The following is a 14553-nucleotide window of genomic DNA, read 5'->3' as shown; positions in this document are numbered from 1 at the left end:
AGGCTTTCTTTGCTTTCTGTTCATCCATTAAAACCTTGTGAGTCAAAATTAAGAGGACAGGAGTGGGAGCTTTTGGAGGCTGTGGTTTCTCACAAATGCCTAAAGCTAAGTACTAATGAGAAAGTTTCAAAAAAAAAAAAAAAAAGGAAAAGTCTGCAACCCATCACCACAGCAATGGCACAATTAGAGACAAATACACTGTGTGCTGCTTTACATTTATGATGCAGACAAACTAATCTAGCTAATTAGGGCTGTCTACAAAGCACCCATGAAATAGTACTCTGTCCTGAAGTCCAGTATCAGAGATTCCCGCTACTGAAGCCCACAAGTGTAGAGACAGGAAGTCTGGACACCTGCTACTGTCTGAACATGGAATTGGCTGAGCCACCTCTGCCTGGGAAGTGTTGAACGTTTTCTTCATTGTCCACCCACAAGTGATGTGTGAAACCCCATCAGCTGAGAAGCCCGCAAGGAGAAGCATAAACAAAACTCTCTTTGAGTTCAGAGTTTAAGAAACAAAGCCAAGAAAAAGTGAAAAGCCCAGTTGGCTTCTCCCGCTTGAGACTAGGTTTTATCTCACAGGTTTTGAGTAGCCCTAAGCAGGTTAAGGTGTGATTTAGCTTCTTTGAGAGAGCAAACATTTTGTCTTTGTCAATGCAAAGACTTCCATTGTTGTTGTTTGAAAGGGGCTCCTACTTCACGGAAGCTTGCTCTATATATTTTGATAGCAACTGTTTGTGCAGCACACAAGCCCTGAGCTTCTAGAGAAGTTCAGCTGCAGCATTTCCAAGGTGCTGGTGCTATCTCCAGGTTAAATCCAGGACCTCTCTAAAAGACTTCAGCAACCAGTTTTGGAAAGTAACTTAATGGCATAAAGTCTGATAGGAAGAAAAGAAGTAGAATTATTAAGAAAACAAGTACCCATCTTCATAGACTAGTTTCAGACTTTGCCTCTGAGCGAGCCCAGTGCTCATGCAGCAATGGAAGGACAACGCGTTAGGTGACAACTAGATAGCGTAGGCAACTGGTGCCTCCACTTCTCTTGCCTCACCCTCTGTGGCCAATACTGCCTCCAGCCAGAGTGCCAAGCTTGAGCTTCCCTGCTGAGCCCAATGCCCTTCTTTCGAGCATATGCCCATTTACCTCCATATGGGTTTCTGCCCATATTCTGAAATCCTACCTGGATCCCATGACAGCCTCAGTAATGTGCCTGGGAAAGAAACAAACACCTTCCTCTACTGGGCGTGGACCAGCTCACTCACATTTGTCTCATTTATCCCAGAGAAGTGGAGATATTGCCTCACAGATGAAATCAGCTCAGGTCTCCACCTCTTTTTCCAGTAAAGGGTGAACCCTTTCTCTCTAGACAAAACAGAAGGAGTGGGCTTACGGAGACCACAGCATCCTTTGCTCCTCCAGGCTTGCCCAAGCGAAAGAAGAGGGTCTATGTGCTACTCCAAAAGGAATTTCTCTGCTTCCTGCCGCTTGCCATTCCTGGCCGCTGCAGCCTGCATGCGATACATCAATGTGTATGCTCAGCAGGGAAAAAATGCCACTGACCGAGGTGGTGGTTGAGAGATGAAAAAGGCTGATCCACACAGTGGTTTCTTCTGTCTTCCTCTAAATGTGTTCGCTTCAGGAGCCCCTTTCTCATTAGAGCCGGAAAAGATGTAAACAGAAACCAATCCCTGCTGAAAATAACCCTGCTTATGTCCTGTATGGAGCCTGCTTGACTCTCCTGCTGGGTTTGACTCCTAATGACAAACTAGGCTGTTACTAGTTGAAGTTTGCATTTAGGATAGTTGCACAGGACACCCACTGTACACATTTCTTCCACTTCACTGTAAGCTTGAATGGCTTTAGCAAACAGGTGGAGCACGATTGTGTCTTATCTCATGGAATAAGCCACAAGAGGGAGACAGATACCCATGTGGTGCCACTGGGGGCTCATGCCCTTAATGCTTGGGTAGAAAAAGGTTTTCTGAGCTCTTGAGAGCTTTCAAGGTTTCAGATTATTTCCCTAACCTAGAGTCAAAATCTCAAAAAGCCTCAAGAATGAAGCATGGAGAAATAAAATACATGTCAGAAAAACTTCCCCTTTGCAGTTTGAAAGTGTTTAATTTCCTTTTTGGATTAAAAAAGAGAAGATAATTGTTGCTCATTCACAGACTCATTGAAACATGACGCTTTCAGCTTTCAAAATATGAAGTCTTTGGAACCTCATTTTCTTCCCCAAGCAACTGCTGAATTCAGCAAGATGGTGAAATAGAGCCCTTCCTACAGTTTTTGGCTCCTACCAAGAACATATAATTTGGAAGTTCCTAAGAAATCTCAGGAGACACAGAGCTAATTCAATCATAGGATACAATTGCTGCCTTTCACGTCCTCAGTCTCTTTGACATGGGTCAAAAATTAGTCTGGAAACACACAGAAGATTTTTATCTGGAGAAAGAAACTGAAAACTGAAGCACAAGAATAAGGATATAAGAAAAACAAGGCTCATACTTGGCCACCACCTGCTCTAGCCACATACAAAAGATGCCACAACAACTTCAGGGTTCAGAAGAGCTGCTGCCAGTGTTCAACTCCATGTACAGCCTATGGGGCAGGTAGGTCCATGGAACAGGGCTTGGAGACACTCCCCACATTTATGTCCCAGTGCACAAAAAGCAGGGTATGTGCATCTCACTGACAGGCCACATTAGTGAGATATTTGAATTCCTGCATGAGCCCAAGGACTCAAAATGCTGAAAATAGGATCTGCCTGTAAAACAGAACAAACTGGGCCCACAGCATAAACATTTCTTGTGTGAGGTAATACCTTACTTTCCAAGTCAGTGGACAAAAGAAATGTGGTGGAAGTATCTGTGGCTGTAGGTGAAGAATACACCTACTATGAATTCAGTCTGAAAAAGACAGTAGAAATCATTATAAGGGAATGGTCTGACGTATGGCTGCATGTAACAGTCCATCTGTCTCTACAATGAAATAAAACACTAACGTGAGAGCACACAAACATAGGGCACAATGTGAGATAGAAACTGCTCTTCTGCTCAACCCTGTACAACTGACTGAGGCTACATTAACAGCAGCAAAGCATACAGTACCAGTTGTCTGGCAAATGTGGCATGGTGCAATCCCAGCTGTGCTATCAAAGTCTTCTAGCGTCCAGACTGTCCTATAGGGTACAGCTGCAGACTTATGCTGGTTTCCATATTGTGCTTTGGAATAGTTTGGGAGAAGGCTATTTGGCTTGAGCTAGAATATGCCAGAGATCAATCTAACAGTTTAATAGGATATTCAACTCAGGAATGTTTTCCTTGCTATGTCATTGCTCTGTTTACTAGTACAGATGTAGCCTGAGATGCCAGCTGCGTGATGACACTTCCCATATTCCTCCTACTTCTTTATGTCCTAAGTTCCTTATGCTGTGGAGCATTAATCAAGATTACTAGCTGTGCTTTTAAAAAAGGTATAAAATAAAACATGGATCTTTCAAAAAAGTCCTACTGTGACTGCCTGGTTCTCTGTGCTACTATTTCTATAGCTCTGAGTGCTGAAGAGTGGCAAGAAGGAAGGAGATGGTGACCCATTGCCCAACAGCTTTTGGGAGCCCAAAGGGTATTTCAAATGCTCCAGTGGCCCATGATAGTATCCTGTTCCCTGTACCAGGCAACATCCATGGCTCATTGCTTGTTGCCCTCTTCCTGCCAGCATCTGACAAGGCAATGTCAGCCAAGGCCGCTCAGGGCCATTGGCACAATTACAGTAGCATGAGACTTACAAGAAGACATCAGAGCCGTTTCTCAATGAATGTACTAATAAGCCCAGAGCCCACTTCTCATTTTACACTGACTGCACCACTCTCAAATATGCTACAGAAGGTTGTGAAATCACGACCAAGCCCTTGGAATCGTGTGTGAATCTCTCCCGAGCTTTGCAGTCAGGCACACGGCTTCACTTCGTGTAAAAGCTGGGGTGAAAACAGTATTCACTTTACCCTTTGGAGACAGGAAAGCATCTGCAGCAGACTGCATGGTGAGGTTAGAGACCAGCAGTAACAGGGGAATGATCAGCTTCCGTGAGACCTAATTACTCCTGTGGTGCTTGTTTCTGAAGGTTGTTTTCCACTGTGAAGTTCAGGGAAGTTCTGTTCCCTCCAAGGAAACCCCATGCTGCTCATTTTGAAACCGGTGAGAATTTAGAGTTTGCCCAAAAAAGGGACAGGGACGCCTTGAGAGTGAAAAGAGAGCTCTGTCAGCCAGCATCTTGTGAGTGTTAGGGGTTCTTGGAAGAAAGAGTGCTTTGGCAAGTCCAGCTTAACTCCATAAAGCATTTTTCCCCCTCTGTCTCCATCCTGTATCTTCTACCACAGCTTAGGCACTACAGTTTTCCAAAGGTAACCCATCAAAAGAAAACTTCTAGAGTTCCACACCCTGTCAACAACTGTTGTTCACCATCTTTCTCTCTGTGATGTGTTTACATGAGGAAATGAGTTTTCAAATTAGAGAAAAACCCAGCAAAAAGTACCCAATCCACATCAGGGGAAGAGGAAACTCAAGAGTTTCTTCTTCTCTTCCACTGCACCGTGCAAAAATATATTTAAACCATTTTCAGTGCCCCATCTCTGCTCTCGTGAGACCTCACTTGGAGTATTGTGTGCAGTTCTGGTGTCCTCAACATAAAAAGGACATGGAACTGTTGGAACAAGTCCAGAGGAGGGCCAAGAGGATGATCAGGGGACTGGAGCACCTCCCGTATGAAGAGAGGCTGAGAAAGTTGGGGCTGTTCAGGCTGGAGAAGAGAAGGCTGCGTGGAGACCTCATAGCAGCCTTCCAGTATCTGAAGGGGGCCTACAAGGATGCTGGGGATGGACTATTCATCAGGGACTGTAGTGATAGGACAAGGGGTAACGGGTTCAAACTTAAACAGGGGAAGTTTAGATTGGATATAAAGGAAGAAATTCTTTACTGTGAGGGTGGTGAGGCACTGGAATGGGTTGCCCAGGGAGGTTGTGGATGTTTGTGGATGGCTGTGAATGCTCCATCCTTGGCAGTGTTCAAGGCCAGGTTGGATGAGGCCTTGGGTGGCATGGTTTAGTGTGGGGTGTCCCTGCCCATGGCAGGGGGATTGGAACTAGATGATCTTAAGGTCCTTTCCAACCCTGACTATTCTATGATTCTATGATTCTATCTCTGGCAGTGTTCAAAGCCAGGTTGGATGGGGCTTTGAGCAGCTTGGTCTAGTGGAAGGTGTCCATGCCCATGGCAGGGGGTGGAACTGGATTTGCTTTAAGGTCCCTTCCAACCCAAACCATTCTATGATTCAATATAAGGAGAATGTATTCATTCTCCCAACAAACAAGAAGAGACAACAGGCTTCCCTGAAGGCAACACTGCAAAATACTGGCTAAGCAAACACCATGCATGAAGAAATTGAACTTTTCTATGTACTTATAACAACCTTTAAAAAAACTTGCCTGTATTTTAAGGTGTGGTGATGGGGATTTATTGACCAGGACTGCTAGACATGTGTGTGAATGCAACCATGTGCACAGGCATACACACACACACTATATTATTTTCTTTTTTGCTAAGCATCTGGTTGTCTGGAGAAGTTCATAGAATTCTCACACTTGAAGCTCCAAGGGAATGAGAGTAATATCAAATGCTCACACTCTTATCCTCCAAATGCTGAGGGGGACTTCTGGGAACCTAAAAGCATCCTGTCTCAAATAAAGGAGAAGTTAAGTAACATTAGAGGTGGAATTAATGACAGAAAGTTCCATTTTGTGCTTAACCCTTTCCATTCACCTCCATGACCTGTTCTAACCACAGCAAGTGTTAGGAGCCCTGAAACATTGGTTTGTGGTTTGTTTACTCAGGGATGTGGGGACTAAGTCATGTTGTTGTTGGGTTTCCTTTTTTGTGTGTGTGTTGTGCTTTTTAAAAGCAGCGATGGAACCAAAGGATATATTTTCACCACCCTGAAGGATCTTCGCACCCTACGGCACTGCTGACATAATTTAATAGCACAGTTGATTTATGTCATATCCGCATTTAGTTATTCGCTATGTTCATTCCTATCCGAAGCTGGAGGTCTCAGCTCCAGTGTTAAAAGAAATGAGAAGTCCAGCCATCTAAAGCATCTTAAATCTTACCCTTTGCTTTGCTGTCATTCCTGGTACTCCCATTGCTCTCACAGATATCCAGGCCTGCAGCAGTGAGGTCCCCTTCAAAGTGCTGAATGTTTTCTATACCCCCAAAACCTTTAATGAATCAGCAGCCTCATTCTTGCCTCTTCTTTATGCCACCTCTAGAGCCTGCCTGCTTGCTAAAAGTTTGGTTTCTGCCTTCACAGTGCTTTGCATAAAGTGTGTTAGCTTATTCCCATTTTATATTACAAGCTTTCCTTACACTAAACTACCATGGACTAAATCATCCACCTCATCCTGAGCACTGATTTCATCACCCAGCTCAATAAAGCTCTGCAAAACTTAACTCATCCTAAAATTATATGCTGTTTTCTCTTTTGCTGGAAGGAGCACTGTTGCGTTCCAGCTGACATCCCATCTATCAGTCACCATACTGCTTCAGGTCCTACTTTGCACAATGCTGTCTTGATCCAGCTGTTACTGAACTCCTTCTATCACAAGTATCCCATCATTTTTCTCACCATAACGCCTATGTCCTTCTTCCTTCAGAGACCCTTGAGAATACCTAGTCCTTCTCAGGATTTACTTCATCTGAGCATAGGCCCTCTTTCGTCAGCTAATGATGTTTTCTTCGTTGTGCTATAATTACAATACAGTCATGAATGTGTTTTAAATATGTGTTTTACAGTCATGTGTGTGTTTTAAAGGAATCCATATCACGTGTCTTTAATAAAGAAGCGATGTGAATTTGTATTATTTGACATCGTCTCCCACCATTGCTCATTGTATTTCTGATCTGGTAAAAAGCAGAGGGGAAGGACTTGTCTGTCATAGTCATAGTCATTGGCTACCACAGACCTCCACGGGGTATTAATCCACTGAGTGATCCATGCTGCATGCAGTTGTTCTTTACATAAACTCATAAGTAATTAAGTGAGCAGTAGGGAGTGCTACCTCTCCTCTGTATTTCACTATACAGCTCTGACTTTGCCATGCCTGGCAAGGCTGGCATGCAAGCAGTGCTGATCTTCAGCTCAGATTTTCAGGAAGATAGTTCCATAAACACAATGACATTGTGTCATGACATCATTACTTTCCTGTAGGTTTGAATCAGCTACCTTGCTTTTACAGGAAATTATATATATTCACTGCTCCTCCAAGTTGACATCAGGGAAGTGCCACACACAATTGCTTTCAACATTTAGCTCTCAAGTGCATGAACAACATTCCCATAATCCATTAAGTACCCACCCAGAACAGACTTTGTCGTCATAAAACTACAGGCAGCTAAATAAACAGAAAGGTCAGTTTTAGACTATAAAAGCTTGAAAAATTGCAGTATTACTTCTGGGGAAAGGGTAAAACAAAAATTACAGTACATTGTGCTATGGGGGCTTCTGTCCTTATTGAAAACACCAGGTAATACAATAATGGTGCCAAGAGACCAAAGTTTTAATGTCTCCATCTCCCCAGGTCCTTCCTAATATTATCCATGATGTCATTGCACCCTGGACTATTCATTTTAGCATTGACTGGAAAGGCTTTGCAGAAGAAAGTATTACACTGGAAATTAGAAGTACACCGTATGAGATGAGATAGATAATGTGAACAAACGCACAAAACTAAACACATCAGAAGGAAATCAAGAGACATTCTGCATTGCTTATGGACTACAGGACAGTACACAAAACCAGACACCTTAGATCTTGAGGGCCTCAGTGGAACAAAAGAGTGGAAAGCAATGTATTTATGGGGCAAATCAGGTTTCATCTTAAGATTCCTCCTTTCAGATCAATTTAGATCCAACACTGTTCTACTGCTCCACCAGCAATAAATACAGAAACTATTCATGTATTTAAAGGAAATATTGAAAACCTCAGTATTTGTTGGAAGGCGGGGACAGAGGGTAAAGGGGAAAGTGTCATAGTTTACAGCCATGTGTTTTCAAATAGATGCTAATGCATGCATACCAGCACTCACTTTTACACACCAGTGCCAAAATACCGATGAACTGCAAAGTGATCTTTGCAGTGACACTTCACACAAAGCAGAGCCCTTAAAATCAGGGGCTAAAATTATGAACTTTGGGCCACCAGTGTTGTAAGCTGGAAATAACTTCACGACTCTCCCTTCACCCCTACCAAAGATGGCTTTGCTGAGTTCCAAGTTCAGGCTTCAAACTCCTGCTTGACTCTGAACAGGCATCTTCATACACCAAGTTCTAGACACATATGTAAACTTTGCCATCTGAAGGCTTTTGTGTGACAACATCTGGGAATACATTTATGGGATGTTAATTCAAAGGGATGAGTTATGCATATGAACTAACACCCTGAGTCTGATCACTGAGCTAGCTGCAGTGCTACAGTCCCATCCCACAGTCCCATCCCAAAAACTGCAGACATCATCTATACCAGACTGTCAACAGTTCATGCACACTTTGAAAGCATCAAAATGTTTTTCCCCATTTTCCAAGAAAATACTGCCCTTAGAACACATAAACAAACACATAGAAAGACACAGACATATTTCTTTGCATCATCTCAGCAAAAACATGCTTTTCTTATTAAACTTTGGTGCTATCATTTCATTATAAGCATCTTCTTTTCCTGTAAATCTATGACTTAGTATGTGTAAATACTCATCTCAGGGGTCTACCTCTGTGGTGGCTGTGGCCACCCCCAGAACTTCTCACTATGTATCTGTGTGAATTGCCTCATAGTCGCGTGTATGATACATTCTCCCTTCTTTTGGCTCCCCTATCCACCTGGTTCCTTGCCAAGTATGCTGGCTGGCTATCTGTTAGCAACAGAAATGGGACTTGAGTCCCAACAAGATCCCAGTGGAAGCTGGAAGTATCCACACTGACTGCTGTGAAGTTCAGCTGGTTTCCACCACTTCAGCAAGGGCTTCCTAGCTCCATTATTGGGTTATTGTGAACTCTGGTTGCTTTAGTCCTGTGGGCTGTTGAGAGCTTTCGATTCCACTTCAGCACAGAGTCAGGTCACTCAATTGTCACTAGATAAACCCATTATAAAATGCAGCTAAGTGTATGTGCCATGCTCTGGCATCAGCTGGTCACCTTCATGCGGCACAAGACGATGCCTTACAAGAAAGCTGAGCTCACGTTTCCAAGAAGCAAAAAGGAAGGGAGAGGTTTGAACAGACAGCTGTCACCGCTGGTGGTTTATTTAAGGCTAGCAGTAAACTTGAGTTGTTTATTGTATTCCAGCTTTCTTTGCTTGTACACAGGAAAACAGATGCTTCCCACTCCCAGGCCCCATGCTTCAGCCATGCTCCCTCAGCAAAACCCACAGGTAGGGTACACAAACAGGGCGGCAGACACGTTGCTTCCTGCCTCTGGCTGCTCTGAGCTAGTGATAGGACATTATCTATCCCGCACACTTCTTTGGCCTCCCTGGCAGGGTATCAGGCCAGCTCGCAGCATGCACTTTGCTTTTCCTATGCAGTAAGAACAGCTGCAGCCTCTGCTCACAAACAGGGAAGAGAGGCCAGGGCTTGCCAGCGCTTTGGCTCTAACAGTGAGCGTGGGGCACTGATGACAGTGCTGGGAAGCAAGCCAGGTCTCCCAGAGGCTGAGCAGCTGGGTACCCTAACTACTAGGTTACCTTTCATCTTCCAACATTAAAGGCCTGGCATGGTCCATCCACAGCCCTGTCTTCCGTGAGCCTCAGGTGCAGTCCTCCACTCATTCATTTATGTCAGCTGCAAATTAAGTTTCAGGCTCTTACAATGCATTAGAGAGGCAAAGGGGAAATAGAGCACAAACTCACGTGCCTGGACATATGCTTAACCATGGGGCTTCAAGATGGGCCCCTATCGCAGTTGTTTGCTGAAAGAGTGGGTGCTGGTCTCTGCCTGTGCCGGGACCATGATTTATTGCAGCTGTGGTCATTCTGTGGTCTCAAGAGGATCTTCCAACTTTCTGCTTGAAGGTCCTTACAAGTGACAGAGGTTGTTGGAGAGCATGATGCACTCCCTGCTCTGCTCTCCTGTGACATTCCTTTACATAAGCAACTGAAGAGCAAAACATATCAGTGCTCATTGCTAATTTTGTTATTTATAGTGAGCCGCCACAGATGGAGACTGAAGCACCATTCTATCTTTAGGGCGTAGCGCCTGCCTGTCCGTACAGACAATTGGTAATTAGCACAAGAACAATTTGTTTATCCATTCTTAAACTTAAATAAATAGGACAGCCATTTATCTGTCAAAATTCAACTCCCTCCCATTGCCAGATCTCCATGTTAACTGCTTAATGAATAGAGCTCATTGCTTCAGGCATTTAGGTAAAGACAAAAGTATCCTCTGAAAGAATTCCCATTAAAGAAAATGAATATGCAATAACAAATAACAGGTTACGCACTGAAGGGATAGCATTAAGATCACAAGAATCAGGAGAGCAGGACAAGGTGAAGACCACAGCAATGTCAAGCAGAGGCATAGAAATGCACTAACCTGTATGTAGGTGAGGTATGGTGTATATGTTATCCTGGTTACTCCTGGCTAGTTTCTATCAGTCCAGCCACCCTGCTCTCTGCTCCTAGTAAATCCGTGTGTGAGCATGAAATAGAAGACAGAGAGGACACTTGCAGTTCTCAAAGTAAAATCCCACATGTGCACTAAGATGCAGTTGCGTGGCTCGGATGAGGGGACCCTGCCCACTGTAAACACCACACAAGCCAGGGAGAAGACATGACATATTTTTTCCTATTCTTATTGCTGATTCCAACCCTTCTCTGTTTTCCTTTATTCCCTATACCAACCCCTGAAGTTAGAGAAGAGAGGAAGAGGCCTTATGAATAGATGGACTCTGTGAGTTGCACCCAAGGGTTGGCCCCTGTTCCTTCTCTCCTGTCCCCCACCACTGCTGATGAGAGGAGAATGGAAGCTGCTGAAGGACTGCTCACACTCACATTAAAGGTCAAAGTAGTCTATGTGGAAAAGTAAAAACAACTAACCCTTGTCTTTCTCACAATTCAGATATTCTCAGCATCTGAAAATGTTCACTGACTCACACTTGCATGTGCAGCTTCTTTTACATGCATAGGGGTGTACACACATCCATATGTACAGTGTGGGAAAAGCACCAGGAAAAAATAAGGTTTTAGAGGTTACTGCTATCAGGCAGAAAAGGTAGGTGAGATCTGAGGAATTCTGCCTGGCCTCCATTTTCAATCATATGTATCCGGCGATCCATGTTAGCTCTTTCCTTACTGTGCTACCACCTGGACAATCTTTATTTGACCATTTTGTTCTCCCATCAGCATACAGGAATGGGATAAAAGCTACTAAATAAAAGTAAATTATTTCAAATGCAGTGCCTGGAATGAAATAACTAATGAGAAGCTCCTTCTTTTGTCTTTCAGCTCACAACTCCAAACTTCCCTGTAGTGGTCAAGCTGGGACATGCTCATGCTGGAATGGGAAAGGTAAGTTACAGAAAAAGCACTTATAGTTCAGAAAACAGCTATGTATGTGGCACAGCATTCCTGTGATTGTACACGGTGCGTGGACAGCCAGAGAAGGGGTTAAACCTCCCTGCAGCCTATCTGGGTTGCACTGGCTGTTCCTGTGGGAGAAAAGGCCTTTTTCTGCTGTCACGCACTCGGAGACAGGCAGTGGTATTGGGTTGGAGGCTGTCTGGGGTGCGGGAAGGGGGGTTGTGAAGAGTGGGGGAAAAGCTGGCTGGGCTGAAGTCATTAGGCTCGTCTTTTATATATTTTCTTCTCTCCTGAAAGTGGTAATGTTGTTTATTCAAGCACCTGTAATGTGCAGCTACACCCCATAGCTCTCACAATGAGGAGCAGTGGTCTTTTTTGAGAGCATTATGATGACCTGATTCAATAAAACGGGAGCCCTTCAGTTATTTTTTTCCTCCTTGCAAGGAAGAACAAGACCTTACAAAGCAGAATGGCTGGTTGCCTGCCAAGGAATCCTGAAAAACATTTCACTCCCCAGAAGGACCTGTTTGTTTTTCCCAGGCTCTCTGGGATCTTTATTCCCCCAGTGAATTAGCAGCCCCTGTTTCTTGGGGTGACTGGGCTCCCCTTTCAGTGAGGCATCGCCAGCACATTCCTGCTGCACTTTAGCCTCCACTTTCTTGTATATACCTTGTAAAAAAGCATCCCCTATCTGCCTAAAACTTGGTTTGTTCACAAGTAGGAAATCCTGACTTATCATCTCTGAATCCAAATGGGAGGTACATGAACTTTGTACCCCTGTCACAGTGTTTCCCTAGAGCAGGCAGACCTTCTCCCAGCCTCATACTTCACCTTAAAATTATATATAGGTACACCAGACTTAAACTTGGTCCAGCTTGTTTGCTTGTGCTCTGGAAATAGGAGCTCATTCTGGCTTCCTGTATTGCAGTGGAAGCTCTCATAATCTTCCTTGCTTTGGTGACAGTGTTCCCCTGTCTGGATGGTAGCTGCTGGAGAGGAAGTGGGCTCAGATCCCTGGGCCAGTGGTGAAGTTGACTTTCAGCATCAAAGAACAAACATTTAAATAAGCAGGAAATGTTTGTTAAAATATGGTACTGTGTGTGTTAAACAGACAGAGGTGTCATTGAATTAGAGTACATGGAGGCAGCCTAGAGCTGCTTGTAAAGTGAGCCACTGAACATGTCCCTAGGAAGGATTTCATTAGCAAAATCCTAACTGGAACACCAGGAGGAAGAAACCTCTTGCTGAGGAATGGTTTCAAGTTCCTTGAGATCCTGCAGTCCTGGATCTCTCTGGTCTGCAATTTGACCTGTAATGTGGGTAGGGTTTCATGTGTCTCTCTTGTACATAAAGGACCCTCAGTGACTACAGAAGTAAGTGCAGAATCAGAGAAAAGTACCCCAATCTGAACAGTATTTCCAGACAAAACACTCAGCAGAATATTTACCTATTGTCTTCTGCACCAGACACCAGATCTTCTTCCACCTCTCACTTTCCCTCTTACTTCATTCTTTAGTAATGCTAATTTTTGTTGTCACAAGTTATAAGAGAAAAACATTTCTGTTCAAATTCGGGCATAGTTGTATGCAGAGGTACAAGGCAGGTACTTAGGAAGTCATTCCAGATGATGATAGGCTGACATCCAGCATCTTAGAAGAAAATATTGGTCTGAGGCCAAGTTTACTTTTGTCCATTATGAAATTAAGAACTACAAGCAAAGTCTGATGTGGATTTGGGCACAGAGTTTCAACACTGCTCTGTTTGGTAGATGAGGAAGGAATGGGAAGGAAGCTTTTTTGACCTTATGGATTTCATTTGGGCCCTTCTCCAGCCACAAGCAGCCTAAAGGAAAGTTGAGACTGATTAAATTAGTCTTCTTGAAGTCTCACTGCATTTCCTTGCAGAGAGCAAGAAGAGAAGAGAGAAAGTGAAAATAAAATAAAAAACAAGTCTGTTGGTTTAATAGACAAGTTACAGGAATTTGTTTTCATGTTGGTTTTAAGACAATAGGGTTCAAGCCCCAGTGGAACTGACAGAAAGAAGCCATAGAAGATGTCAGGAGGAATATAGATAAGTAGAACTATGGGTATATTAGAAAAAGAACATTTATAAATAAGCAAAATCAAACCTCCAATTAAGTAATTCAGAGCAGGAAAGTTTCCAGGAGACAATACAGTGGTTTTAACCGTCATAATATAAAAGCAATAACCAGTGATGATAAGGAGATTACAGAGAGATAAAGGATTTCTTTGCCTTGGTCTTCAGAAGTGGAAATGACAGCAGGAAATAACGAGTCTTTATCTGTAAAATATAAGTAATATGAAAGAGAGAGATTTGCTTTTGGTTTAGAAGAGTGTAAGAAAGTAAATGTTAATAAAACACCTGCATCAGGTCGTGTTTTCTATAAAAGCAGTGACTGAAGAAACAAAGTATAAAATAACCAACCTATTAGCCAAAGTTCACATGTGAATATTAAAAATAGTACTTACTGCAACAAACAATGCCAAGATAGTGAGCCCTGTATTTGTACCTGTAATGGGTGCTTCAAAGGATGAGAGCATTCAGATTACAGTGTCATTACCAGCAGAAATTGTCAAGGAAGTACTTACATTTTTCTTGTTATTAATGATAAAATCACACATAATGGAAGTCATCAAAACTTAGAAAAGTGAGCAGAGATGGGAAGCCCACTGATATTCTTTATTTGTACTGAGGCAGTGGCCACAAGCCAGAAAAGCTCTGGACATAGGAAAGGCCTCTTCCCCAAAGAGATACACCACTGACTTGCAGGGAGATTTGTGTCATTTCACAATTCTTCTTTAGTTTCTCTGTGTTACAGAGCAGAAGGATTACAACGGTTACCTTATTCTTTTGCTAATTCATGTTCCTAAGGCTCTTGGCACTATAAGAAGTGCCACGTTTATTATTTTGCAA

The 14553-nt window shown here is 43.3% G+C and overlaps 1 protein-coding gene across 2 annotated transcripts in view; it reads left to right on the top strand.

The window, feature by feature from the left end:
- Nucleotides 1-14553, top strand: part of SYN3 (synapsin III) — a gene marked incomplete at both ends in the record, with an annotated part of 176309 nt that overhangs the window by 133796 nt on the left and 27960 nt on the right. For both annotated transcript variants that reach the window (XM_080612029.1, XM_080612028.1), the window contains one exon: nucleotides 11545-11607. In XM_080612029.1, coding sequence (XP_080468155.1) covers nucleotides 11545-11607 — 63 coding nt within the window. The remainder of the gene's footprint in view (nucleotides 1-11544; nucleotides 11608-14553) is intronic.

This window comes from Psittacula echo (assembly GCF_963264785.1).
Source record: "Psittacula echo genome assembly, chromosome: 1".
Classification (NCBI taxonomy): domain Eukaryota; kingdom Metazoa; phylum Chordata; class Aves; order Psittaciformes; family Psittacidae; genus Psittacula; species Psittacula echo.
This window is presented reverse-complemented; position numbering and strand designations above follow the sequence as displayed.